Here is a 27,388-nt window from a genome sequence, read left to right on the forward strand (position 1 = left end):
TATTGCATCACAATCGGTGTTTTGATAAAAACCATTACTGTTTTCGAATCGTTCAAACTTACTGATACGCATCTCACAATTATTATTGTATTCAATTTTCCTTTTTTTTTCTTTTGTATTTTTCATTGCTGAGATGGAATTGAAAAAAAGTGAATGGAAACTCCACATACCCAGTGCAACCAATCACATGTGAAAAAAGGCAAAACTGCATGGACGTCGGAAAGCTTTCAGTGAGACAACATCCACGGTAGTGGAAATTGTGGATATTCGTCCACCTTTCAAAGGATGGAGGACGGCTTCCAAACTATGGTTAGATATTCCGGTAATCGCAGTAAAAGGTTGATAACAGAACGGCAGTAAACTTGTACTACAGATGAGTAAGAGTAAAATTTGGATATAATATTTTCTTTTACGGGAGTTTTTCCTATTCACTTCGGTTGGTTTATAATTTAAGATACACCGATGATATATTAACAGTTATTTATATATATATATATATATATATATATATATATATATATATATATATATATATATATATATATATATATATACATATATATATATATATATATATATATATATATATATATATATATATATATATATATATATATATATATATATATATATATATATATATATATATATATATATATATATATATATATATATATATATATATATATATATATATACATAATATTTAAAGAGCTTTTCCTCAAGCTATTCGTTGGGTGTGACTTGCTCTTAAAATCTGATTTATCTATTTTTTCTAGCTTAAACATGTACAGTCTCAATGCTAGCCTGAGAGATATTTGTGAATGGGAGGATTAATAAAAGCTGACCCTTGTGCCACGTTCTCAAGTGTGTGGAAAAAAAAAAGGAAAAAATGCGGCCAAGTTTCTTCGGCGCAATCGAGTTTTCTGTACAGCGTATAATGAGGTATGGAACTTTCAGCTACGGCCCATGAAACTCTCAGCCGTGGCCCATGAAACTCTCAACCAGGGCCCGATGATGGCCTGTGGTGTTGGCACCTACAGCGGGGCCAGAGCACGATCATGGCTAACTTCAACCTTAAATAAAATGAAAACTACTAAAGCTAGAGGGCTAAAATTTTATATGTTTGACGATTGGAGGGTGGATGATCAACATACCAATTTGCAGCCCTCTAGCCTTTGTACTTTTTAAAATCTGAGGGCGGACAGAAAAGTGCTGACGGACAGACAAGAGCTGTCTCAGTAGTTTTCTTTTACAGAAAACTACAGACCAGTGTGGCGCGAAAGGGGCTTGGCAGATCGGGTCCGCATGAAACACTGACCCGGCTACTTCGAACGTGGCTACCTAATGAACCAGTCTCCCTACGAAAAAGGTGATAAATGACAACACCTATTTATGAACGCCGGTACCGACTGAGCAAGGGTACGTACTGCATATGAATCCGGCTAGTAATATCAAGGTTTACATATTAATAAATCAACAGGAGGGAACTTGTGCTCTAGGTGAAAGTAGATCACCTTAGCATTTATCACCCGAACTGTCATTGACTTATTTACTAGGTGAGGTAGCAAGAGTTGCACTCAGAGAAGTTTGGCGTGCCACACGGACCTAAAGCAAATTACGCAATTTTCACCTTTAATAGAAACCTGATTCCTTTGTTGGTGGTATGCTTTATGAAAGGAGTAATGCGAACAATGTGCTCTAAATAATCTATATTTACTGGGCATTTAATAAGACGTACTTTTATGTTAGGATTATTTTGTGACCAGTCTTTTATATAGATATATCATCCTCAGGAAATTTTAATTATATATTGTATACGATCATAATGAATAGAAAATACACGCATATATATAAATATACGCACACACGCTTCTGACAATACACACACATGTATATATATACACATATTATATATATATATATATATATATATATATATATATATATATATATATATATATATATATATATATACACATATACATAAATATATATACATATATATACACAAATATGAAATTTTTATCACACCGTGATTTATATATAATCATGAAGCTACAAATGTCAAATATCAAATTCCGTTACCTCGGAATATCTCCGATGGAGAATTATCACTTTGGTGATAATTCTCCATCGGAGATATTCCTGAGGTATTTGTGAATTTGATATTAAGCGACATTTGTGGCTTCAGGATTATACAAAAACATATGCATATCTATATATATATATATATATATATATATATATATATATATATATATATATATATATATATATATATATATATATATATATATATATACACACCAAGTTTATATGTTCCGGGCCGACCAAATTGTGTATCTAGTTTTATTCAGTCTGAAGCTAGAGGGAAAAAGATTTGTTATCTTCGTCCCTTTAATTTTGCCCCTGCAACTTTGACCCATACTTTCCCCTCACTTTTTGTAAATACAGTTCCACTTAAGATCATTATCCGGACCTCTTTATTCTTACCTTTACTATATCTTTTTATTTCCCATTTATTGTTTCACTACCGTGAACAAAGAAACAAAAAACCCTCGATCAATTTTTATGTTTTTGAAAGCCTTAGAACCTGGACAGTTCCTTTTATCACTCCTGCCAGTATGAATATCTAAGGGCAAAATCACCCGGAATTTTACTTGGTTTTGGCACGTCTCGATTAATTACAACTGCATCTGAATGTTACTGAAAGTAACTTATGGCATTTCTTATCTTTTTTTATTTATCTTCTCGTTGATTTGCATATCTGCATTCGATTATTCTGTAATAAATATGAGGGAAAATGTTAGTTCAACATTCTATTTCCCATTTCACCTAGCTCAAAATTAAGAATCATCGAAACAGAAATCTTTTCTTCTACCTGTCGAGTCATCTTGATCCCATTTTCTTACCTCTCTCTGTCTTGTGATATTCACAAAAACAGACGGATCTTTTTGCGAATGCGATAACATGCTAAGAATGAGAATAACAGACCCTTACAATTCCAAGAATAGCGCCTTATCAACTATTTTTCTGGTTTGCGAGCACAAATATAACATTCCTCTTACACGAAAGCTGGATAGGCAGACAATGTAAATTTCAAGTGGAAGGAAGTTAGTCTCTTTTATTCTTTTATTGTTTTTTTTCTGTTGTTAATTCTTCTCTCTTAGTGTCGGCTTTAGGGAAACGCAGGATCTCTCTCCCTCTCTCTGCAACCACACTCAAAAGCAAGGCAGATAAAAGAAGAGTTGACAGGAGAAGAGCAGAGTGGGTTTACATAAGGAACTGTTTATCATGTAGATATATATATATATATATATATATATATATATATATATATATATATATATATATATATGTGTGTGTGTATGTATAGTATATATATATATATATATATATATATATATATATATATATATATATATATATATATATATATATATATATATATATATATATATATATATATATATATATATATATATATATATTGTAACGATATGAGCGTTATGTTCTTTAACATACTCAGGACAGGGCTGTCACATGACTGACAGCATGCAACAAACAAATACACACAATAAAATAAAGCACAAAGTTGTATCTTATAAGTATTTACAAATTTCTTGTCACTGGTAAAAGATAAAAAACCACACAAAGGCACAAACAAAAGCAAGTTAAATAAACAAAATAGCATTATAAATAAACAACATATAAAAATATATATTTATATATGTGAACAAAGGACAAAAACCCTCCATATATGGATAGGAACCTCACGGCTGTCATCAAGATATCGTGGTCTATATCATGTAAAACAGAATTGCTTAAACTCGATTTAAAAAACTGCCTGCTGCTGCTCAATTCTCGTATTTGATAAAATGAGAGCAAAACGAAAAAGGTAAAAGAAAACCAGCAGCCCTGCCAAAATTTTATGAATTGTAGTAATGCGTATTCAATCGACCCGATATAGCTGTCAGAGAATAAAAACAAGCCAATAAATAAGAATATTTACAAAAAGTTAAGTTATAAGTATTTACAAGTGTCAGGTCTGATCAAAAAACAGCCAAAAGCAGCACAAAACAAAGCAAGTTTGAAACAAAAAGTAGCATTAAACAAAAAAGGCAAAAATTTATCATGGCTGCGCAAACTGATATTCCACAGCCTTTCCTTAAGAGCTAATCACTTCGAATGCAATGACTGGAATATATGTTCTCTCTCTCTCTCGTGACAAAAAAAAAAGCAGCTGAATTTATACGTGAGTAAAGAATATGACTTGTAACTGCACAAACTGTCAAATAGTCTTCTCTCTCTCCAAAAAGAAAAGTGGTGCCATCTCCTCCAAATAGTCCTCCTCCTCCTCCTCCTCCTCCTCCTCCTGTCTCGCTCTGTATCTCAGGCACAAAGGGTAAAAGTGGATTTGCTTCGTGAGTCTCCTTTGCAAAAGAAAGAAAGAAAGAAAAAAAGAACCAGGGGCTTATCCTATAGCCCGGAACCTTTTGAAGAATGTTCTCTCTGCTTCTGATCCCTACAACTCAGATGTCTTTTCATATGTAAAATTTGGGGCAATTTTTATTTCTTGCTTTCCCGGGCAGAGAAAGGACTCGGATATTCCTTATGGTTCTTGATCCGAAGTAATGGAGGTTCAGATGTATCGTCCAGTTTTACAAGGTTTGTTTTGAATGGGTATTTTGTTCAATATGATCTTGTAATGACACTCAATTGGCGGTTATGTCCTTATTTTTAAGCCATGCATTTCTGAAATATTACCAAAACAAGCGTTATAAACAGAGAGAGAGAGAGAGAGAGAGAGAGAGAGAGAGAGAGAGAGAGAGAGAGAGAGAGAGAGAGAGAAGGAAATAGTAAAGGTACAGGATTCCGTGAAGAAACGCTTTGGAGAAACAAGACCGAAATAAACATCAATTACCGAAGTATTCTGCTTAAAAGTAAATGAATCTATTTCACATCACCTATACTTCGTGTGCAAGTTGTCGTCAAATAACAGTAAACTTCACACCTCGTTTAAACAAGAATTTCTGTCTGTTTTTTACCGACTTTGTGGAATACACACATACTTACACACACACACACACACACACACGACCCCTAGCTTTCAAATTTATTACGTTTTAGATACGTTTGTCGTTACAAAGCCTTGGACGCAAATGAAGAAGCCAAGAAAGAAACGGACTTCAACGGCTGCCCTATCACACGCAAGGTTCTTTAAATATAGGCCTACTCTGAATATATTTGCAGTAGATACGCCTCAGAGCGCTTATCCTTAATCTTTAGTCGCACGATCTCGCAGAATCATGTACGAACGTCGGGGTTGTGTCTTATGTTACTTCCTGCGAAGCTGTTTTGATCGGTGACGATACCAATGAAGTGCAGCTGCATTTTGTATAGCAAACCTGCAAGTTGGGACAAGTTCTGACTGACACACGACGTTCATTTGATGCAAGTCTAATAAACACTGATATAAAATGCATGACTAATGGAGTTCTTTGTCACTGTAATTTTTTATCTGGTGATACAAAAGTTGAAATATTGAATGCTAGGTTTATTATGGCTATTATGGTTCACAAGTGATTGATTTACAAAGCTTCTACACGAACAAGCTAAATGTAACGTGCATGGTTTTGTTGCGCAGGAAATGTATATTAAAAATATACATATCTGGAAAAAAGGCAATTATATATATATATATATATATATATATATATATATATATATATATATATATATATATCAATATATATATATCAATATATATATATATATATATATATATATATATATATATATATATATATATATATATATATATATATATATATATATAAAACAGAAGTTGTTGGCGCAAGCAGTACAGCATATCTCAGGACAGGGTGACAAGGAAACAGTCGGTCATCTGTAGGTGGTATTTATTTGCCGACGCGTTTCGTAACACATTGTTACATCATCAAGGCTAAAAAAGAAAATTTACAAATTAAAATACATGGAATAAAACTAACGACTTCAAGAGTCTCAACATGCTATATAAATATACATTAAAACAAGACAGTTCATAAAAGGCACCTGCTAGACTAAAAGGTTGAGGACTGAATGACTAAAAGGGAAAAGGAAAGCAGCAAAGAAAACTGGCTCAAGCCAGATACAACTGAACAGAGGTGGTGTGTGAGTTCAACTTAGGAACTAGCTGTTTTATGAATAACGATTCTAAAATTAGCAGTTCGTGTGGATGACTTGTTGGGCCCAAAACAGAGAAGTCAGAATAATCAATACTTGTATTACATATATGTGAATTATTTCTGATATTAGAAAATTCTGGATTGGACAATCTGCAACCAGTACGATGACTAACACCTTTATGTGAATCTGCTCTGACCCTCAGCAATCGTTTGGTCGATCCCACGTAAGTCCCCAAATTACATCTGTGGCAAGTATACGACTGACGATTGCATTATTGGGCAGATTCTATCCTTAAATTTAAAAAGGGACCCTATTGTAAGTTGATTTTTTGGTATTAAAATGACTTGCAACATGTTAAAATGTTTTTCTATTGCAGACTTCAGATTACTTCTAAATTTATCGTCTAGGACGTATGGGATAGCTGCATAGAGTTTCTTCTGTGGTACTGTACTTATAACAGCCGAGTGAGATAGCTTCTTATTTAAGAAATTCTTACAGTGTTTAAAGAAAACATGAGATGGAAACCAATTATCAGTAAAATATTTGTGCAAGAAAATTATTTCTTTATGATAAGAGTCCCAAGAAGAGGTTAGAGTATAAGCCCGGTGGAGGAGAGTAAAAATTGAATTTAGTATAAAATGATAAAAACAAGCACTATAAAAGTTTGAACCCAGACCAGTAAAAGTCTAAAAACGGAAGACTTTCTTAGACCATGGGATGGACGTCACAGCACGGCGTCGTCGTCCTCTTATCAGCTCGACGTCACATCCTGGCCTACACTGTCTTCCCCAGTCGCCGACAGAGACTTGTATTCCTTTTATATATATATATATATATATATATATATATATATATATATATATAAATATATATATATATATATATATATATATATATATATATCTATATATATATATATATATATATATATATATATATATATATATATATATATATATATATATATATATATATATATATATATATATATATATATATATATATATATAAATAAATTTCTGACTCACGTCGGGATCGAACCCAGGTCTCTCAGGTGGAAAGCAAGGGCGTTATCCACTGGGCCATACAAAGTCTAAAAGACGTTGGAACCTGAGAGCAACTGCACCCAGGAATACCTGGGCAAGCTAACTGCTTGCATACCAGCGAGTTTTCCCAACTTCCCGACTCAGCAATGACCCAATAGACAACATTTCATTCGAATTATCCCTTCTGAGTGAATAAGATAGAAATCATCAACACACAATCACGTGTGGAACAGAAATAAATTTCTGACTCACGTCGGGATCGAACCCAGGTCTCTCAGGTGGAAAGCAAAAGGCGTTATCCACTGGGCCATACAAGTCTAAAAGAAGTTGGAACCTGAGCAACTGCACCCAAGGAATTACCTGGGCAAGCTAACTGCTTGCATACCAGCGAGTTTTCCCCAACTTCCCGACTCAGCAATGACCCAATAGACAACATTTCATTCAATTATCCCTTCTGAGTGAATAAGATAGAAATCATCAACACACAATCACGTGTGGAACAGAAATAAATTTCTGACTCACGTCGGGATCGAACCCAGTCTCTCGGAGTGGAAAGCAAAGCGTTATCCACTGGGCCATACAAGTCTAAAAGAGTTGGAACCTGAGCAACTGCACCAAAGAATTACCTGGGCAAGCTAACTGCTTGCATGCCAGCGATTTTCTAACTTCCATGACTTCAGCAATGACCCAATAGACAACATTTCATTCAAAGGATCCCTTCTGATGAATAAGATGTCTTCATCAACACACAAGTCACGTGTGGAACAGAAATAAATTTCTGGTATGCAAAGGGATCAGACCAGGTCTCTCAGGTGGAAAGCAAGGGCGTTATCCACTGGGCCATACAAGTCTAAAAAGTTGGAACCTGAGCAACTGCCAAAGGAATTACCTGGGCAAGCTAACTGCTTGCATACCAGCGAGTTTTCTAACTTCCGACTCAGCAATGACCCAATAGACAACATTTCATTCGAATTATCCCTTCTGACGAGTGAATAAAGATGAAATCATCAACACATCACGTGTGGAACGAAATAAATTTCTGACTCACGTCGGGATCGACAGGTCTCTCAGGTGGAAAGGGCGTTATCACTGGGCCATACAAGTCTAAAGAAGTTGGAACCTGAGAGCAACTGCAGGAATTACCTGGGCAGGTAACTGCTTGCATACCAGTTGTTTTCCCCAACTTCCACTCAGCAATTAGACAACATTTCATTGGCTCCCTTCTGGAGTGAATAAGATTGAAATCATCAACACTATCACGTGTGGAACAGAAATAAATTTCTGACTCACGTCGATCGAACCCAGGTCTCTCAGGTGAAAGCAAGGGCGTTATCCACTGGGCCATACAAGTCTAAAAGAAGTTGGAACCTGAGAGCAACTGCACTTATTCAAGAATTACCTGGAATGAAAGCTAATTGCTGAGTCGGGAAGTTGGGGAAAACTGCGCTGGTATGCAAGCAGTTAGCTTGCCCAGGTAATTCCGGGTGCAGTTGCTCAGGTTCCAACTTTTTAGACTTGTATGGCCCAGTGGATAACGCCCTTGCTTTCCACCTGAGAGACCTGGGTTTGATCCCGACGTGAGTCAGAAATTTATTTCTGTTCCACACGTGATTGTGTGTTGATGATTTCATCTTATTCACCAGAAGGGATAATTCGAATGAAATGTTGTCTATTGGGTCATTGCTGAGTCGGGAAGTTGGGGAAAAACTCACTGGTATGCAAGCAGTTAGCTTGCCCAGGTAATTCCTGCAGTTGCTCTCAGGTTCCAACTTCTTTAGACTTGTATGGCCCAGTGGATAACGCCCTTGCTTTCCACCTGAGAGACCTGGGTTCGATCCCGACGTGAGTCAGAAATTTATTTCTGTTCCACACGTGATTGTGTGTTGATGATTTCTATCTTATTCACTCAGAAGGGATAATTCGAATGAAATGTTGTCTATTGGGTCATTGCTGAGTCGGGATGTTGGGGAAAACTGCTGGTATGCAAGCAGTTAGCTTGCCCAGGTAATTCTTTGCAGTTGCTCTCAGGTTCCAACTTTTTTAGACTTGTATGGCCCAGTGGATAACGCCTTGCTTTCCACCTGAGAGACCTGGTTCGATCCCGACGAGTCAGAAATTTATTTCGTTCCACACGTGATTGTGTGTTGATGATTTCTATCTTATTCACCAGAAGGATAATTCGAATGAAATGTTGTCTATTGGGTCATTGCTGAGTCGGGAAGTTGGGGAAAACTCGCTGGTATGCAAGCAGTTAGCTTGCCCAGGTAATTCCTTTGGGTGCAGTTGCTCAGGTTCCAACTTTTTTAGACTTGTATGGCCCAGTGGGATAACGCCCTTGCTTTCCACCTGAGAGACCTGGGTTCGATCCCGACGTGAGTCAGAAATTTATTTCGTTCCACACGTGATTGTGTGTTGATGATTTCTATCTTATTCACTCAGAAGGGATAATTCGAATGAAATGTTGTCTATTGGGTCATTGCATGAGTCGGGGAAGTTGGGGAAAACTCGCTGGTATGCAAGCAGTTAGCTTGCCCAGGTAATTCCTTGGTGCAGTTGCTCAGGTTCCAACTTCTTTTGTGACTTGTATGGCTCCAGTGGATAACGCCCTTGCTTTCCACCTGAGAGACCTGGTTCGATCCCGACGAGTCAGAAATTTATTTCTGTTCCACACGTGATTGTGTGTTGATGATTTCTATCTTATTCACTCAGAAGGATAATTCGAATGAAATGTTGTCTATTGGGTCATTGCTGAGTCGGGAAGTTGGGGAAAACTTGCTGGTACGCAAGCAGTTAGCTTGCCCAGGTAATTCCTTGGGTGCAGTTGCTCTTAGGTTCCAACTTTTTTAGACTTATATGGCCCAGTGGATAACGCCCTTGCTTTCCACCTGAGAGACCTGGGTTCGATCCTGACGAGTCAGAAATTTATTTCTGTTCCACACGTGATTGTGTGTTGATGATTTCTATATATATATATATATATATATATATATATATATATATATATATATATATATATATATATACACACATATACGTTGTTCGGTTCAAGGACCTTGGTCTGCCTGACATTGAGAGCAGTGGACTGATATTTGCATCAACTTGTACTTATCATTGTGGATACTTATACATGTGTACATGTAAACCACCACCTTTTTTATACGTTGTGTTTTGCTTCATCCTGTTCACAGAAAAGTTTTTTGCATTACCCTTATATTAAAAGCTACTCATTCTGGCTCTCTGGTCTATGTAGAGAGCTACCACAACAAACTAGCCATCACAGGCCCTTTTCGATGTAGAATTTCATCTTCAGCGAACTACTTCCTTTCCAGTTCCATTAGTAATTTATTTACTGTGGGGGGCGGGCGTGTTGTACACTGTTCAATTTACATCTTGAGTATTAACAATAACGTTTAACGAGGGTGATTTTTTTTTTTGCTAATTAACTTAAAAACTAGGTTTTTAATCACCTTATTGACTGATAAGCCAGGCCAGGGAACCGACTTTCTCTCTCTCTCTCTCTCTCTCAGTATAACACACACACACACACACACACACACACACACACACACACACACACACATATATATATATATATATATATATATATTTTATATATATATATATATATATATATATATATATATATATATATATATATATATATATATATATATATGTGTGTGTGTGTGTGTGTGTGTGTGTGTGAGTGTAATTTTGTCTTAAAGGCCGTATGAATATATAACTGCAAAATAACTGAAATAAGAAGGGACAATATGATGAAGCACATGAAATTTTCTTCTCGAGAATGCAACAAGTTTAAAACAAATAAAATATTCCCACACTCCGCCCTCCCCTTGAATAACTCCAGAGCCGAAACTGAGTAGTGAGACCCATGATAACCAACAGAGGGCAACGGAAACCCTCTCACGTTCGCAACTGGATTTTGAATAATATTTGGGCAGGGAAATATGATATTCTGCCGACGAACTTGCGTCGGGCAATGTGAGGGACATTCAGAATGGGACTGGAGCGAGGTTACGTTTAAAGCATAAATGTTGGAAATATCATGAGCCTTGCTGCTCCAGCACCTGATTCTTCAAGAATTGCCTTGAAATTCAAGGAAACCTCGCACCAGATCAGAATCTACATAGAGTAAGTATGTTGAAATATCAGGCAAAGGAATAATCTTGTTTTCCGCAATGATTTTCGTCTCGCCGTCCTGCAGGTGGGAGTGTTCAGTGGTTGGATGTTGAATTCGAACGAAAGGAAAAAAACACCTAATGTTCTTGGACTGATCTGTTTTCAAAGAAAATGCCACGTAAGAACTTATAGTATGAGAAATGTGAAGATACGTAGAAGCAGTAAAAAGGAAGGTTACAGTAGGTCAGGTAGTTCGGCCGTGTGGGGAGAATGGACAGCGATTTGCGATAAGTTTTAGGAGGTAGGTGAGGGGGGCTGAGAAAAGTTTGGATATACGACATAGTGTGAACGAGCCAGTGCTAGATAGGAGTGAATGTATGCAAGGGGGTTCGACGCAATGATGATGAGACTTCTTTGCAGGTGTAGAAAGGAACTAATAATGTCGAAGTCTGACTGCATATGGAGTTTATCCATTATTCAACATCTAAAAGTGTGACTAGCAGTAACCGTTGTGTTGTTTCTCTAGAGCCGCCTGCTACTGAAAGAAGAAAAGGCATATTTATTTATGTCTGTTTGTGTATGTTTGTGCGTGTTTGGTTGATCGTTTCCAAACTTTTCTTTGCACCACTTTCATTACAAGAGATAATGGATGAAACAGATGTCTAAGAAACTTTTGTTTCCGATACGGGAAAAAAATTCTTAGACGAAAACAGTCTTTAGATGAAGCTCCCAGAATTAAGTATCCTAATTTTCCATGTTATTGAAGGTGAAATCCCCACGGATGATACTGGCAAGTCAAGTTGCTATTCCAGCGCTCATATCAACATCAAATCATTTTCCGTGACTAATAGACCTGCATCGGAAGTACTTGCATTTTTAATGATATTTCGATTGAATTAAAGCACTTGCCTTTCGTAGGTGGAAAGTAAAAACCATATTTTTAAGCTAATGAAAGCATAGTACTCTGTCAATGGGGCGGATTAACACCTACTTTTCAGTCTATGATATTTTTGGTGTTTTCGTAATTGTACAGCATTCTGTAACTAAAATGACGTCCAAAATTCAGCTGGCTGTAAAAAAGATTTATGAATGAAGGCAAAAGTGACAAAAGTAAGGCACTGGTCAGTAGAGTCGATTGTCGTTCGCCTTTTGGTGATGTTATTCTTCTTCCATTTCTGAGGCAATGAAGGGATATGATGACTTCAAGTTACTTGGTTATGCAAACGGGCGCAACTACCTTAATCTTCGCTTTCATGAGCATATAAGGCAAAGAATAAAATACTAATACGAAAGATGAATTCATATTAGTAAGACAACTAGCGCCAAATCAAAGATCATCAATATCATATAACTGAGCAATATATAAGAGGGAAAATGATTCAAAAGGCAATGCATCCGGAAATCTAAATGTTCCGCATTGTTCGGAGTAAGTTCAAATGAATCATTCTTCAAGGTTAGTTCCAAGCAAACCATTTCCATTCTGCTATCCTTTTGTTTTCAACTTACAAGCATTCCAGTAAGGTAGTCATACGCAGAGCTGATGAGATGTCAAAAGCGCTCGAATTGGTCAAAGAGAGGTCTTATTACAATTACAATTCATAACTTCTACCGACAGCCCGACTTGGAATCATTCGTTAGGAAAATCACACGTTATATATTCCTTTGGCCTGAAAGTGATCGCTAATAGCTTGGAATCTTTTGCTCTTTGGATTTAAAATCAGTTTTTGAAAGTCGTGGTCACTGGATTAATAATATAAGGCAAAACATAACTGATGAGCATAGAATTAAAAGGAGAGACGTACATATTTCCGCATAGATAGACATATATACATGTCATGTAAATATATATATATATATATATATATATATATATATATATATATATATATATATATATATATATATATACTATATATTAATAACAAGACCTCATTCAAACTGGATGGTATCTAGTGGAGATATTTATCCAGAAAAAGTTACAAGCTTTCTACGACAAAAAGTCCTCATTATCAAGTATCAGTACAGTGACCAGACGGATACTTAATAATGAGGAATGTTTGTCCTGGAAGGCTTGTAACTTTTTCTGAATAAATATTTCCACTAGATACCATCCACTTTGAATGAGGTCCTGTCAGTAATTCTACTAATGCACAGAACAATTGTGCATGTGATAGATTTAATATACATATGTATATATATATATATATATATATATATATATATATATATATATATATATATATATATATATATATATATATAATGTGTATACGTGTGTGCGTGTAATAAGTTATCAAACTGCACGTAACAAATATATCCTTAGATAACCATTTGAAAGGTGAAAATTTCAGACCAGGTACCAAGCGCTTTCGCGTATCATGTACACTTCTTGAGGGGTACTTTAGAGTACTTCTTACCCCAAAGAAGTGTTCGAGATACACGAAAGTACTTGGTACTTTGTCTTTAATTTTCACCTTTCAAATGGTTATCTACGTATATATTTGTCACATAATGTTTGGTGACATATTACACACACACACATAAACACACACACATATACACACACACACACACACACACACACACATATATATATATATATATATATATATATATATATATATATATATATATATATATATATATTTTGTGTTTGTATATGATTATTTAAATCAAATTGTACATAATACATGAAAGCACTTGGTACCTGGTCTGAAATTTTCACCTTTCAAATGGTTATCTAAGGATATATTTGTCACGTGCAGTTTGATAACTTTCTTATTACACACACACATATACACATTATATATGTATGTATGCAAATTATATATATATATATATATATATATATATATATATATATATATATATATATATATATATATATATATATATATATATATATATATATGTGTGTGTGTGTGTGTGTGTGTGTGTATTAACTTTATGACATGCACAATTGTTCTGTGCATTAGTAGAATAATTACTAACAGGACCTCATTCAGACTTGATGATATCTAATGGAAATATTTATTCAGAAAAAGTTACAAGCCTTCTAGGACAAACAGTCCTCATTATCAAGTATCCGTCTGGATACTTGATAGTGAGGACTGTTTGTCAGAAAGCTTGTAACTTTTTCTGAATAAAATCTCCTCTAGATACCATCCAGTTTGAATGAGGTCTCATTATTAATATATATATATATATATATATATATATATATATATATATATATATATATATATATATATATATATATATATATATATATATATATATATATATATGGCCTTTGACGATCAGAATTGATCTCACCCCTGGGAGCATCTTCGCCAACAAAGCGTCATTGAAATGGGGGTTTATTTTTACCAGGGATGGGCCCCTTCCCCATTCTCTGCTCTGTTAACTAGCCAAGAGCCTATTGCGTCTCTGCTTTTCTGCAGAAAACAGATGATTCCTTTGCAGAGTGCCGAAACCAATGGCAAGAGGAGATTTCCTCTCAAGCTCTTCCTTCTCTTGTCTCCTACGTCTGCGTTGGCCTTTTCTCCCCTCGTTCTCTGGAAATTCTCATCTGTAATCGCAAAAGAAGAAGAGTCCACCATCCGGATACTCTGTGATTTATCCCTAGTTTTGTAATCGGACACAAGTGACTTGTGTGGATTCTGGAGACCTTTCGTCTCCACTGAGCTGCTGCAGTTTTCGGGAATTCTTGGGGATTCCCGGAATATCAGTGACTTCCAGCAGAAGGGTGTCTCCAGCATCTCCACAGAATCCCGGCCCTGGCTTACGGATCCTCATCTTCTAACGAATCTTTATTTATTTACAAACAATTACGCATAATTATACGCACATATAGATGGAAAAAGAGATGAAGAATTATTCCAGATCTTTACCATCTGCTGGAAGTCACTGATATTCCCGGGAATCCCCAAGAATTCCCGAAAACTGCAGCAGCTCAGTGGAGACGAAAAGGTCTCCAGAATCCACACAAGTCACTTGTGTCCGATTACAAAACTAGGGATAAATCACAGAGTATCCGGATGTAGCGGACTCTTCTTCTTTGCGATTACAGATGAGGAATTTCCAGAGAACGAGGAGAAAAGGCCAACGCAGACGTAGGAGACAAGAGAAGGAAGAGCTTCGAGAGGGAAATCTCCTCTTGCCATTGGTTTCGGCACTCTGCAAAGGAATCATCTGTTTTCTGCAGAAAAGCAGAGACGCAATAGGGCTCTTGGCTGAGTTAACAGAGCAGAGAATGGGAAGGGCCCATCCTGGTAAAAATAAACCCCATTTCAATGACGCTTTGTTGGCGAAGATGCCCCAGGGTGAGATCAATTCTGATCATATAAAGGCAAATATATGCCAAACTGTATGTATATATATATATATATATATATATATATATATATATATATATATATATATATATATATATATATATATACATTTAATATATATATATATATATATATATATATATATATGTATATATACACAGTATATATAATATATATATATATATATATAATATATATATATATATATATATATATATATATATATATATATATATATATATATATATATATATATATATATGAGTATATACACATATCTTGAACTGACATCTAATGCTGCTACTACTGTATGTTGCGTCATCTATTTCATTCCCAAGCCGACTGCTATTTATAAATAAAAACGCTCAACAGACAAGGTCTGCCTACTTAAAGGGAATGCAAAACGGCATAAACCGTCGTTTGGGCCACTGAAGAGACATCGCAGGTCACAGACACAACTGTTGCCACCTGAGGAACTCGTAAAAAGGAGATCCAGGAACGGCGTCAACAGTCCAAGCCTTAGAAACTCTAAGTTATGTCTCTGGAGGAGAGAATTTTATGGCTTTATTGCCTTCTTCGTCGTCTCCTTAACATCCTCATTAAAATTAAGTAGGAGGTCTTTATCCATACGTTTGAAAAGAAAAATCCTTGGCATGTGTTGTTTTCTTAGTCAAAAGTTCCCTTGATAATAAAGTAAGTGTAGCGCATGAAATTTGGAGACAAAAGTGTAATGAGGTAAGGAGCAAATCTTGTAAGTATTATGGGCCACGGAACAAAAATCCTCATCCTAATTAAGGTGTGATAGTCTTGAAGAAAAAACTTGCGGTTTTTTACAAGACTCTAATGGACTCTAGGTACGTGAGTTAAAATCTATGTTGCGTCCGCTTTTTATGAAGCAGAGTTGCTTGAAAGTCTGCAGAAAAAAAGGCCTTGGTTTCTGTTCTGCTTGCTATGATAGAGCTAGGCAACGGCAGTGGAAGTCTATGTTTTGTTTCTTTTTCTGAATCAGAATTCCTTGGAATTATTAAAAAAAAAACGTGCTCTTTTTTTAAAAGCATTATCTAATTCTGTTCTTCATTATTTATAGTACTGATGGACTTAGGTTAAGGAGAGTTAAAGTCCGTTGTATTTACTTTTTTCTAATTGTTTTTTTAAAAATGGCAAAATAAAATTCTAGTTTTGTTATTTTATGATTTTTAAGGATTTTATTTAAGCCGATGAAATATTAAAGGATAAAAGTAAGTGTTTGGTAAGACAGGTACATCCATGGACATAACATCGCCTGAACTGATCCGTTACGTAATGAAGTTATAGCTGACATGTACAATAGATAGATTTTTTTTACCAAACAATTCATTTTCTAAATTGCATAAATAAGAGATCTATTAGTGCTTACTTGACTAAATAAAACATAGGATTCTAGGAAAAGCAATGATGCTTTATAATTTACTGGACGAAACGCTTACTTTAAAATTTGCACAGAAATGTTATTTAAGGTCCAACAAGACGCGAAAGAACCCAAGAAATACAGTGACCTGCTGTGATTTCTCCACATCCCATAAAACAGAGCCAAGGGTTACGGTGACGCCACAGAAGAGAAGGCTTCCCTCGAAAGTTTCAGACCTTTGCTGATCCAAACATCCGCAGCTGAAGTTCAATAATGCTTTTTTCTGGAACCTCTGTGGCTTAAAGTATGATTTGATGCACCAGGAATAACTTGAAAGGCTCATTCTCAAAAGACAACAAGAGAGAGAGAGAGAGAGAGAGAGAGAGAGAGAGAGAGAGAGAGAGAGAGAGAGAGAGAGAAAAGGGCTACCCCTGTGTCTTTGAACATGAGAGAGGGAGAGAGAGAGAGAGAGAGAGAGAGAGAGAGAGAGAGAGAGAGAGAGAGAGAGAGAGAGAGCTACCCTTGTGTCTTTGAATATAAAAGGAGAGAGAGAGAGAGAGAGAGAGAGAGAGAGAGAGAGAGAGAGAGAGAGAGAGAGAGAGAGAGGGAGAGCTACCCCTGTGTCTTTGAACATGAAAGAGAGAGAGAGAGAGAGAGAGAGAGAGAGAGAGAGAGAGAGAGAGAAAGGGCTACCCCTGTGTCTTTGAACATGAGAGAGAGAGAGAGAGAGAGAGAGAGAGAGAGAGAGAGAGAGAGAGAGAGAGAGAGAGAGAGCTACCCTTGTGTCTTTGAATATAAAAGGAGAGAGAGAGAGAGAGAGAGAGAGAGAGAGAGAGAGAGAGAGAGAGAGAGAGAGAGAGAGAGAGAGAGAGAGAGAGAGCTACCCCTGTGTCTTAGAAAATAAAAGTAGAGAGAGAGAGAGAGAGAGATGCTACTGGTAAAATTGGAATGTAGAAAAAATTATATCAAACAACAGAAAGAAATGTAATCAAAAGAAAAGCAAAATTACTCTTGATACATACATACATACATACATACATACATGTATGCATACATACATACATACATACAAAGCTTCAATATAATGTCAAGAAAAATAAAATGCATTAAAAATTACAAAAGCAAAAACGTACGGAATATGGACTTTATCGTAATTCTTTTATCAATGGAGAAATTAATCGCTAAAAGAGTCTGAAAGTAAACATTCAATTATCTTTATCACAGCGATGTCCTTCAAGCTTAAGTAAAAATCAAGAAGAAAAATAATACGATTTTATTTTACGTCGCTGGACTACCCTTTGATCAACGAGGAACGAAACATGGTGATTTTCTCGTTATTTATAAATAAAAAATGGGATTTCTAAAACAAAGTTCGGGGACATTAGTAAAAATAATTAATAATTGCGGGTTATTTTTTATATTGCAGTCAGGTAAGAAGAATGTTTTGCAAAACTTAGACTTGGTGGTGAAATTCCATTTGGATATCTGGAAAACAACGTTATCCAGCAGACTTTTGCCATATTCTGCTAATTATAAATATGTCTGGAGATGAGAAACATTAAATAGTAGAATTTTTCTCATAGGTACTCTTGCTATCCATATATCATTTAAGCTTCAGTTCTATCTATAGGTACTGCCATAAGAATCCACATTAAGATATTAATAGATTGTGAACAGCTTCATGCATAATTAGTAAAATTTTGCTGAACATAGTGTTTCGTTTTCACGCACACTTTTTTTTAAGTCACTTTTTCTTCCAACTAGAGAAACAGCAACTCCCCAATTTTTCCAGAGGTCGCATGACACTTGCCATGCTGACAATTCATCATCATCTGCTGAATTAGATTTTTACTGCGTTTTCTTAGCAAGAGCAAAAGCCTGAGAGGCTGGAAGTTTGATGACCGTTTCAATCCTATGCCTTAAGGTGTGTGTGTGTGTGTGTGTGTGTGTGTGTGTGTGTGTGTGTGTGTGTGTATGTATATATATATATATATATATATATATATATATATATATATATATATATATATATATATATATATATATATATATATATATATATATGATTATTATCACTTTTTTACGTGATTCATTTATCACACATTACCACAGGTGAAAAATAAGAAACGGGGTGTAGGTCCTGACCGGTTTCGACTTTATTTCCAAGCCATTGACGAAGGACTGATACAGAGTGTGAGAAGTCACAAATATATATACTACAAGAACAGTACTGACGAACATACACAACCGTTAGAGGCTCCATATCCCCACTCAGGCCGGTGTCGAGGTAGGAGTGGCCTTTAAAACTCATTTGGCTAAAAATCACAATAGACTCTCAGGGGACATTGCTGATAAACAGACCATACCCACCTCAGATCCACACCTGACAGGTGTCATGGAGGCGGAGTTTGGAAACTCATTAACATTACTACCCTCGTACTGTGTTTACAAATATGATAATCCTATTTTCATATATCTCTACTGCCTACCTTAAAGTTTAAACAATTTACAAATTTCTTTTGATATTAAAGGATCAAGTTTATACATCCCTTGACTTATATTCATATTATGGTTGTAACTTTCTTTTATGAAGCTAGATTCAATGATGTTCCTTTCAGTGCATTATTAGAATATACAATCCTTTTGCCCCTTCCCAGTTGATAGCATGATTGTTCTCACTAACATGTACAAATATACCACTGTTCCCTTGTGCATATCTCACACATTTCTTATGTTGTTCAATTCTTTTTCCAGTGCTTTCCCGGTTTGGCCAATATAAAAGTTGTCACAAGACTTACACGGAATTTTATATACACACCCTTTAATATTGTCTGGGAGTTCTTGATAAGTACATTTTTCATTGTTGTATTGTTCTTAAATGCGACATTAACACCAAAATTCTTAAGAAGATGAGGATATCTTTCATACTATTATTATAAGGCAGAACAAGCAAATTTTTGTGTTGTAAGGCTCTTTCTGGGTTTGATACATAGTCTTTTTGCCACTTCATATGCACTGTTTAATACACTATCAGGATATTTCAATTTTTTGCCTGCATTCCTAATCTTATCTATTTCATCATCAATATATTCAGGGCTACATACCCGTAATGCTCTTAAAAACATAGATGAAAACACTGACTTTTAACCTTATTGCTTTGTCCAGAATAGAAATGCACATAGGAAGAAATATTAGTGGGTTTTCTATACACACTATATTTAAACCCACTACTATTTCTTCGTATGAGGACATCCAGAAACAGTAAGCACCCATCATTTTCCATTTCCATCGTGAATTTAATTGATGGTACTAATTGATTTAACTTAGCAAAAAAGTTTTTACATCTTGGTTCCATGGCCATACACAAATTATGTCGTCAACATACCTAAACCATGTTACATTACGTGGGATTATGTTGTTTAATATCTTCTTTTCAAAAATTCCATATATAAGTTACTTAACACTGGGGATAGAGGTTTCCCATTGCCATACCAAAATTTTGTGAGTAAAATTTACCATTAAATTCAAATTTACAATCTTTTACACATAATTTAATCAGTTCAATTAAAGTACTTTTAGAAAATGGGATATCCAGCTGTGTGTTCTCTAACAATTCAGATAAAAACGCCATCAGATCATCTATTGGCACCTTTGTGAATAGTGATACAACATCAAAACTTACAAGCCTGGATTCACTATTAATTTCTACACTATTTAGTTTATTTATCAGGTCCACATTATTCTTGATATTTGCATTTGAGATGGTACCTACTAATGGGTTGAGAATATCTACTAAGTACTTCAAGGCTAGCTTGTATGATGCGGAACCAACTGAACTGATAATTGGCCTGGCAGGAAAGTTTGCTTTGTGAGTTTTTATTGTACCATACATGTATGGTAGCGATGGAGAGGTCACACAAACTTCTTTATAAGGCTTTCGTTACCTTTTAACAGGTTTTCACTTTCTTATTGAAACCACTATTCACATTGTCTATCGGGTTCTTATTTAATTCTTTATATGTGTTATCATCACCTAAAAGATTTTGCATTTTTTCTATATATTCACTTTTATTTAAAATTACAAGGGCGCCTGATTTATCTGCTTTTGTCATGTGTATATTTTTATCTTTTTTCAGTTCATTAATAGCAACCATAAATCTTTTGGGGACGTTTGTGGTGTCTGATTTTTTCATACTTCCATAAATCACTCCCTTAACCATGTTCACTTCTTCATTCGTTAAATCACTATATTTTTCCAAATTACACAGTCCTTTAGTTATTTCCACACTGTTCCTTCCGCCAGGAGATAAAGCAAAGTTTAAACCGTAGCCTAAGGCACTAGTTACATTTCTATCCAGCTGTTTGTTTGATAAGTTGACGACACATTCATGATTGGCGTTGTTGGTCCAAGGGCTTCTTTCAATCAACAGTTCATAACCAATTCCTTGCTGAAATTAGAAGACCAACCCTTCGGTGAAATACAACGTGCCATATTGGAAAAACATATCAACATCAAAACATTGGAAACCAAAAAGAATTTTGAAGATCTCACGAGGAAAAGACGACATTTTGAAGCCTCAATACCACCAGATTGGAGAGATTCCCTCCGTGAATATTATCATGTGAAGATGAGGAATCAAGTGTATCGGAAACTGAAACGGAAACACGATAATAAAATGAAACTGACGAAGAAAGTAAAAGGAGGCCAAAATCACTGTCTTTGAAATGGCACCAAACTTTTTCCATTGTACCCACAGCAGTTCAACAGTTGCACTATGATGAAAAATTGAACTTATTGCAGGGATGTAAGAAAAATAATAATCATTAGTACTACAAACCAGGCAAAAAATTATAAGCATATTTTAGGTCACTGCTGCACAAAACCCGGTAATAATCGGCTTAAATTCTGGAAAGGCATTTGACATTCCAAAAAGAAATAATTGCTATGCGGTAATTATAAACTGACTGCGATTATATATGGACTTCATTGCCGCATTCCCCAGATGATTAAACCTTCAATGACGCACATCTTGGTTATCTGATATACCACAAGAAACATCAGATCAACAGATATAATTTTAATTTTATATAATTTACAAATAAAGCAAGATGAATCTATTTTGGGCACAGAAAAAATATTGAAATTTTATGTATATACAGTATACGACCTAAGACAAAAAAAACAATTGCACAACACCCTGCCACACACGCGCACACACACATACGCACGTACACACCAATACATGCATACATACATACATACATATATATATATATATATATATATATATATATATATATATATATATATATATATATATATATATATATATATACATATATATATATATATACACACAAACACACACATATATATATATATATAATTTATTTATTTCCTTCCATGTTTGGCGTCCACGGTTTTATTTTTGTACATATGAATAATTGTAAGAAAATCCTGGTGTCTCAAAAAATTATTTTTTCTTTTTAGTGCATTTTAATAAAAGCGTGCTTAATTTTTTTTTTTTATAATTTTTTTATTTTACACTTTTTAGTTTTGACAAAATTGTAACCGAATTATGATTGTAGCTAACGAAATTGAATGCGTTACCCTCTCGAGCCAAAGAAGGGTTAAAAAATCCGTAGAGTTATTAACTTATTCTACGGAGTCAAAGAAGGTATGAAAAACCCAAAGATTTTCATACAAACCCTCAGGTACTGGGAGAGGGCACTGTAGGGTCACCACAGATATTCCTTGGGTTTTTACCAGCATTCCTTAAATTTTCTGATTTTAAATGAGTTTCCAATAAAATTCAGCGTTTATGACCTTTGATTTCAGTAGTCTTTTCAGCATTATGGCGCCAAATGGCCACTGATTACTTTTTTGGAGGTGTAAACAAACATGCAAGGGAATAAATTATAACTTCTCTATTCTTGACTCTGATTGGAAATATTTGCTCATATTTTGCCAAAGGCTGAAGAATTGTGAGCATGGCCCCATTAAAAAAGCTCGAAAAGCTGACCAAGTTTTCTGCAGCTTGGAAATTATCTTCATACATAGGAATGAAGAGGAAAGGCTTAGCTCTTTTCTATGGTAGTATTTTTTTTTTTTATGACACCATACGGCATGGTATTCTTTTGTATACTACCTAGCAAGAATTCAAAGATCGGAACTAGAGATAAGTTAGGAATAATGATCCTTCCTGCATTGCATGAACCCTGTTAGAGGGATGGAATCAAATACTCTCTTGGCCATTATGTTATTTTAATACAAGAATCCCGGTATGTATATACTGATATCCATGCTGAAAACAAGGTTGTGAGCTTTAACAACTCAAATACTTGCAGAAAAATAGTATGAGCTGCAGTTATCCGTGAACTTAGAGAGTAAACAGCTACCATCAAAATCGTTTCTAGAAATAAGAATATACTATATATATATATATATATATATATATATATATATATATATATATATATATATATATATATATACATACATATATATACAGCATATATATATATGTATATATACATATACATACATATATATATATATACATATGTATTTACATATATATATATATATATATATATATATATATATATATATATATATATATATATATATATACATATATAAATAATATATATGACTACAATCACACCAACACATGATCTGTTTATCAAACATCATCACAAGTGAAAAAATCAGAGACTACAGTAGGTGTAGGTCCTGACCGATTTCGACTATTTCTAGGTTTCCATTCGTCTGAGTATCATCATTAAGTGCATCATAACGAAAAAGTAAAATAAAAATATAAAATTTCACAATTAGTTTCAGTTATTATAGTCTGAAACTGGAATGAATATAGAATTAGTTAGACGTTGTTAAGTATAGAATTTATCACATTATCTCTTTCTCTCTCTCTCTGGATGTGTAGCAGTCAGTCGGCAGATATATCACACTACCGGGTAAGAAATGCTCACGATGAAACTGATATCTTTCAATGTACGTGCTTGCATCTTGTTTTATTTTGAAGCGTTTTTTATCTAAGGCTGATCAGATATCCTTCCCAGTCATATAATCTTCGAAATATTTCAGGCAACCTTTCGATATTTACACAAACGACAGCCGTGGGGATACGGAGTATATTTGCTGCCTATGTGGAATTCGGTAAAGATGATATTAGAGACTGGAACTGAATCTATGTAGTATTACGTGCGATTATCTTTGCTTTTATTATCATATATCCAACATCAACACCTAACACACTCGTCTGTGCACGGTCTGTTATGAGATGAAGTTAATAGTATATGTTAGACTGTTTCTTATAATACAATACTAAGTGATCCTATTCTCTCTCTCTCTCTCTCTCTCTCTCTCTCTCTCTCTCTATATATATATATATATATATATATATATATATATATATATATATATATATATATTTGTGTATATATATATATACAATATATAATATATATATGTGTGTATGTATGTATGTGTATATATATATATATATATATATATATATATATATATATATATATATATATATATATAAATATAAATGTAATATATATACTGGGAGAGGGATCAATTCTTAAAGGGGTACGTATTTGGATCATCTTATTATACGTTTGCCTGGTTTCTGTCAAGAAACAGACAATAGATTTATCCTAGGAGAACACTCCCGCAACGTCATTTCGTTACGTTCATAGTTATTGACGATTAGATTGACAGTATTAGCTAATAATCTTACAATAGTTTTGACAGAAAATTATGTTGCCAACTGATAAATATTGAAATTTTCAGTTTATCCTAAATATCTATAATGCGGGAGATTCTTAGCAATCTCAGTCACCCTCTACAAGTAATTCGAGTACATCTCTTTCGAAGCCAATTGTTGCAGTCACTGACACGCATCCAGTTAAAGCTTACATTTCTAGCAGAAGGAGCCAAGTATTCTTTTATCAATCACGTTCCTTAATCAGAAAATTATTTTATATACACACTCATATGTGTACCGTTAATATAGAAAATTATAATATATATACATATATATATATATATATATAAATATATATATATATAAATATATATATATATATATATATATATATATATATATATATATATATATATATATATATATATATATATATATTATATAATTGAACTAGCCACAACGCCCTCTGAACTTCTCGTCGTTATTACAATTACTATGTGACGAGTGAACAAAAGTTGATTATATTCGTTTGTATACCGATATTTTCTTATACATTGTACATAAACCATAAGCTTTTTAGTATTGATTGGGTACAAAAAGTGACCGACAGATTCTACACACATACACACAGACACGTTTAACCCTTCAGTTTCTTTGAATTCTTCCTATTTCCTTATTCTTTGTCTTCTGCGCTACTTTAATGACAATTTCTCTCTCTCTCTCTCTCTCTCTCTCTCTCTCTCTCTCTCTCTCTCTCTCTCTCTCTCTCACAAGTGCTCGAGTATATTTACATACAAATCACTGTAACCAGCTTCTTTTTCCTTGACAGCAAGGTAAGGTGATGAAGAGAATTCAAAGTAATTATATTGTGTATTTCCGTCAAGGGCCGTAGACAGATAATAATAATAATAATAATAATAATAATAATAATAATAATAATAATAATAATAATAATAATAATAATAATAATAACAATACAATTTTTCAGATTGTCTGAGTACAGAGACAGAAAGCAACTACAATTTGCTAAACATAACGAGTGAACGGACTTTTCTGTTACAGCGACAATAATTTCTGTAAAGTTATTGAATTGATAGCTGTAAATAATTCTCAATAAATGGAATGATAAGAATGACATCATTCGCGGTATTGTTAAAATCCAAGAGAAACTAGACATAACGACATTAGGAACTTTGAGGTAACATGCACAATGTAACAAGGTATAACAAACGTCATCCTTCATTGGAAGTAGATAATGAGACAGGCAAAAATCACAATGCAAAAATACAGAGCAATAGCAATATTATAATAAATGACAAATAATAGTGAACAGAGATATGAAATAAACAAACACGTATGCACAGCACATGAGCTTATATGCAGTATGAGGCAAATAAGAGTCATTTCAAATTTTTTATAATAGTTAACAGAAATATGATATAAAGAAACAAGTATGCACCGCACATGACTTTATATACAGTACAATATGAGTCAAATAAGCGTCATTTAAAATTTTTAATAATACAGAACAGAAATATGAAACCAACAAACGAGCATGCACAGCACATGAGTATATAAAATATGAGGCAAATAAGCCTCATCTAAAATTTTTAATAAGAGCGAACAGAAATATGAACTAAAGAAACAAGTATGCACAGCACATGAGTTTATATACAGTATGAGGCAAATAAGCGTCATTTCAAATTTTTGATAATATTTAACAGAAATATGATATAAAGAAACAAGCATGCACCGCACATGACTTTATATACAATATGAGGCAAATAAGCGTCATTTCAGAATTGTTACGAACACATTATCCAACTTTGCACAATATGATCTTTTCGCTTCACTGTTTAAGATATTTTTGAGTAGCGGATTGCTACCGTTTCTTAGTCCAGTGATCAGATCACGTCAACAAAAAGTGAAAAAACAGAAGAGATTAATTAATTCATTATTGGGATTTTTCTGGCGTCACAAACAGGAGAGACAGGTATACGAATTTAGATGCAAATGTCACTTTGTTAATATCATCTTCAGTCTAAAAGATCTTGCTCATTCCTTATAGGTCACAAAGCATGATGAGAGAATGTGCCCTACAAGGCCAGAGTCGAGAGGGAGGGATGCAGTGAGACCCCAACAGGTGTTGATGACATCGTATGTGTATATATACATATATATATATATATATATATATATATATATATATATATATATATATATATATATATATATATATATATATATATATATATATAATTTATATAATATATATATATATATATATATATATATATATATATATATATATATATATATATATATATATATATAATTTATATATATATATATATATATATATATATATATATATATATATATATATATATACTGATTCTTTTCGCGTTTGTTTGTTCGTTTCATAGAAAATGAATAAACTGTGGCTGGGTGACGCAAGACTAATTTTCACTTATCTTCCACCATTTCTCTCAAATACTGTCACATATTGAGTATTTCCTTTTCGTGAAAGTGCGACCTCCAGAGTAATAAGAA

The 27,388-nt window shown here is 34.2% G+C and overlaps 1 protein-coding gene across 2 annotated transcripts in view; it reads right to left on the minus strand.

Moving 5' to 3' along the window:
- LOC136832147 (hyaluronidase B-like) overlaps positions 1 to 27,388 on the minus strand; it is a 371,768-nt gene that overhangs the window by 123,361 nt on the left and 221,019 nt on the right. The window contains exon 11 of one of the 2 annotated variants that reach the window (XM_067092840.1): positions 5,880 to 5,968. The exons of the other annotated variant lie outside the window; for it this stretch is intronic. Coding sequence (XP_066948941.1) covers positions 5,955 to 5,968 — 14 coding nt within the window. The 3' untranslated portion in view covers positions 5,880 to 5,954. Of the gene's footprint in view, positions 1 to 5,879; positions 5,969 to 27,388 lie in introns of those variants that run through there. 2 annotated transcript variants of the gene reach the window in all.

Source organism: Macrobrachium rosenbergii, chromosome 49 (genome assembly GCF_040412425.1).
Source record: "Macrobrachium rosenbergii isolate ZJJX-2024 chromosome 49, ASM4041242v1, whole genome shotgun sequence".
NCBI classification, from domain to species: domain Eukaryota; kingdom Metazoa; phylum Arthropoda; class Malacostraca; order Decapoda; family Palaemonidae; genus Macrobrachium; species Macrobrachium rosenbergii.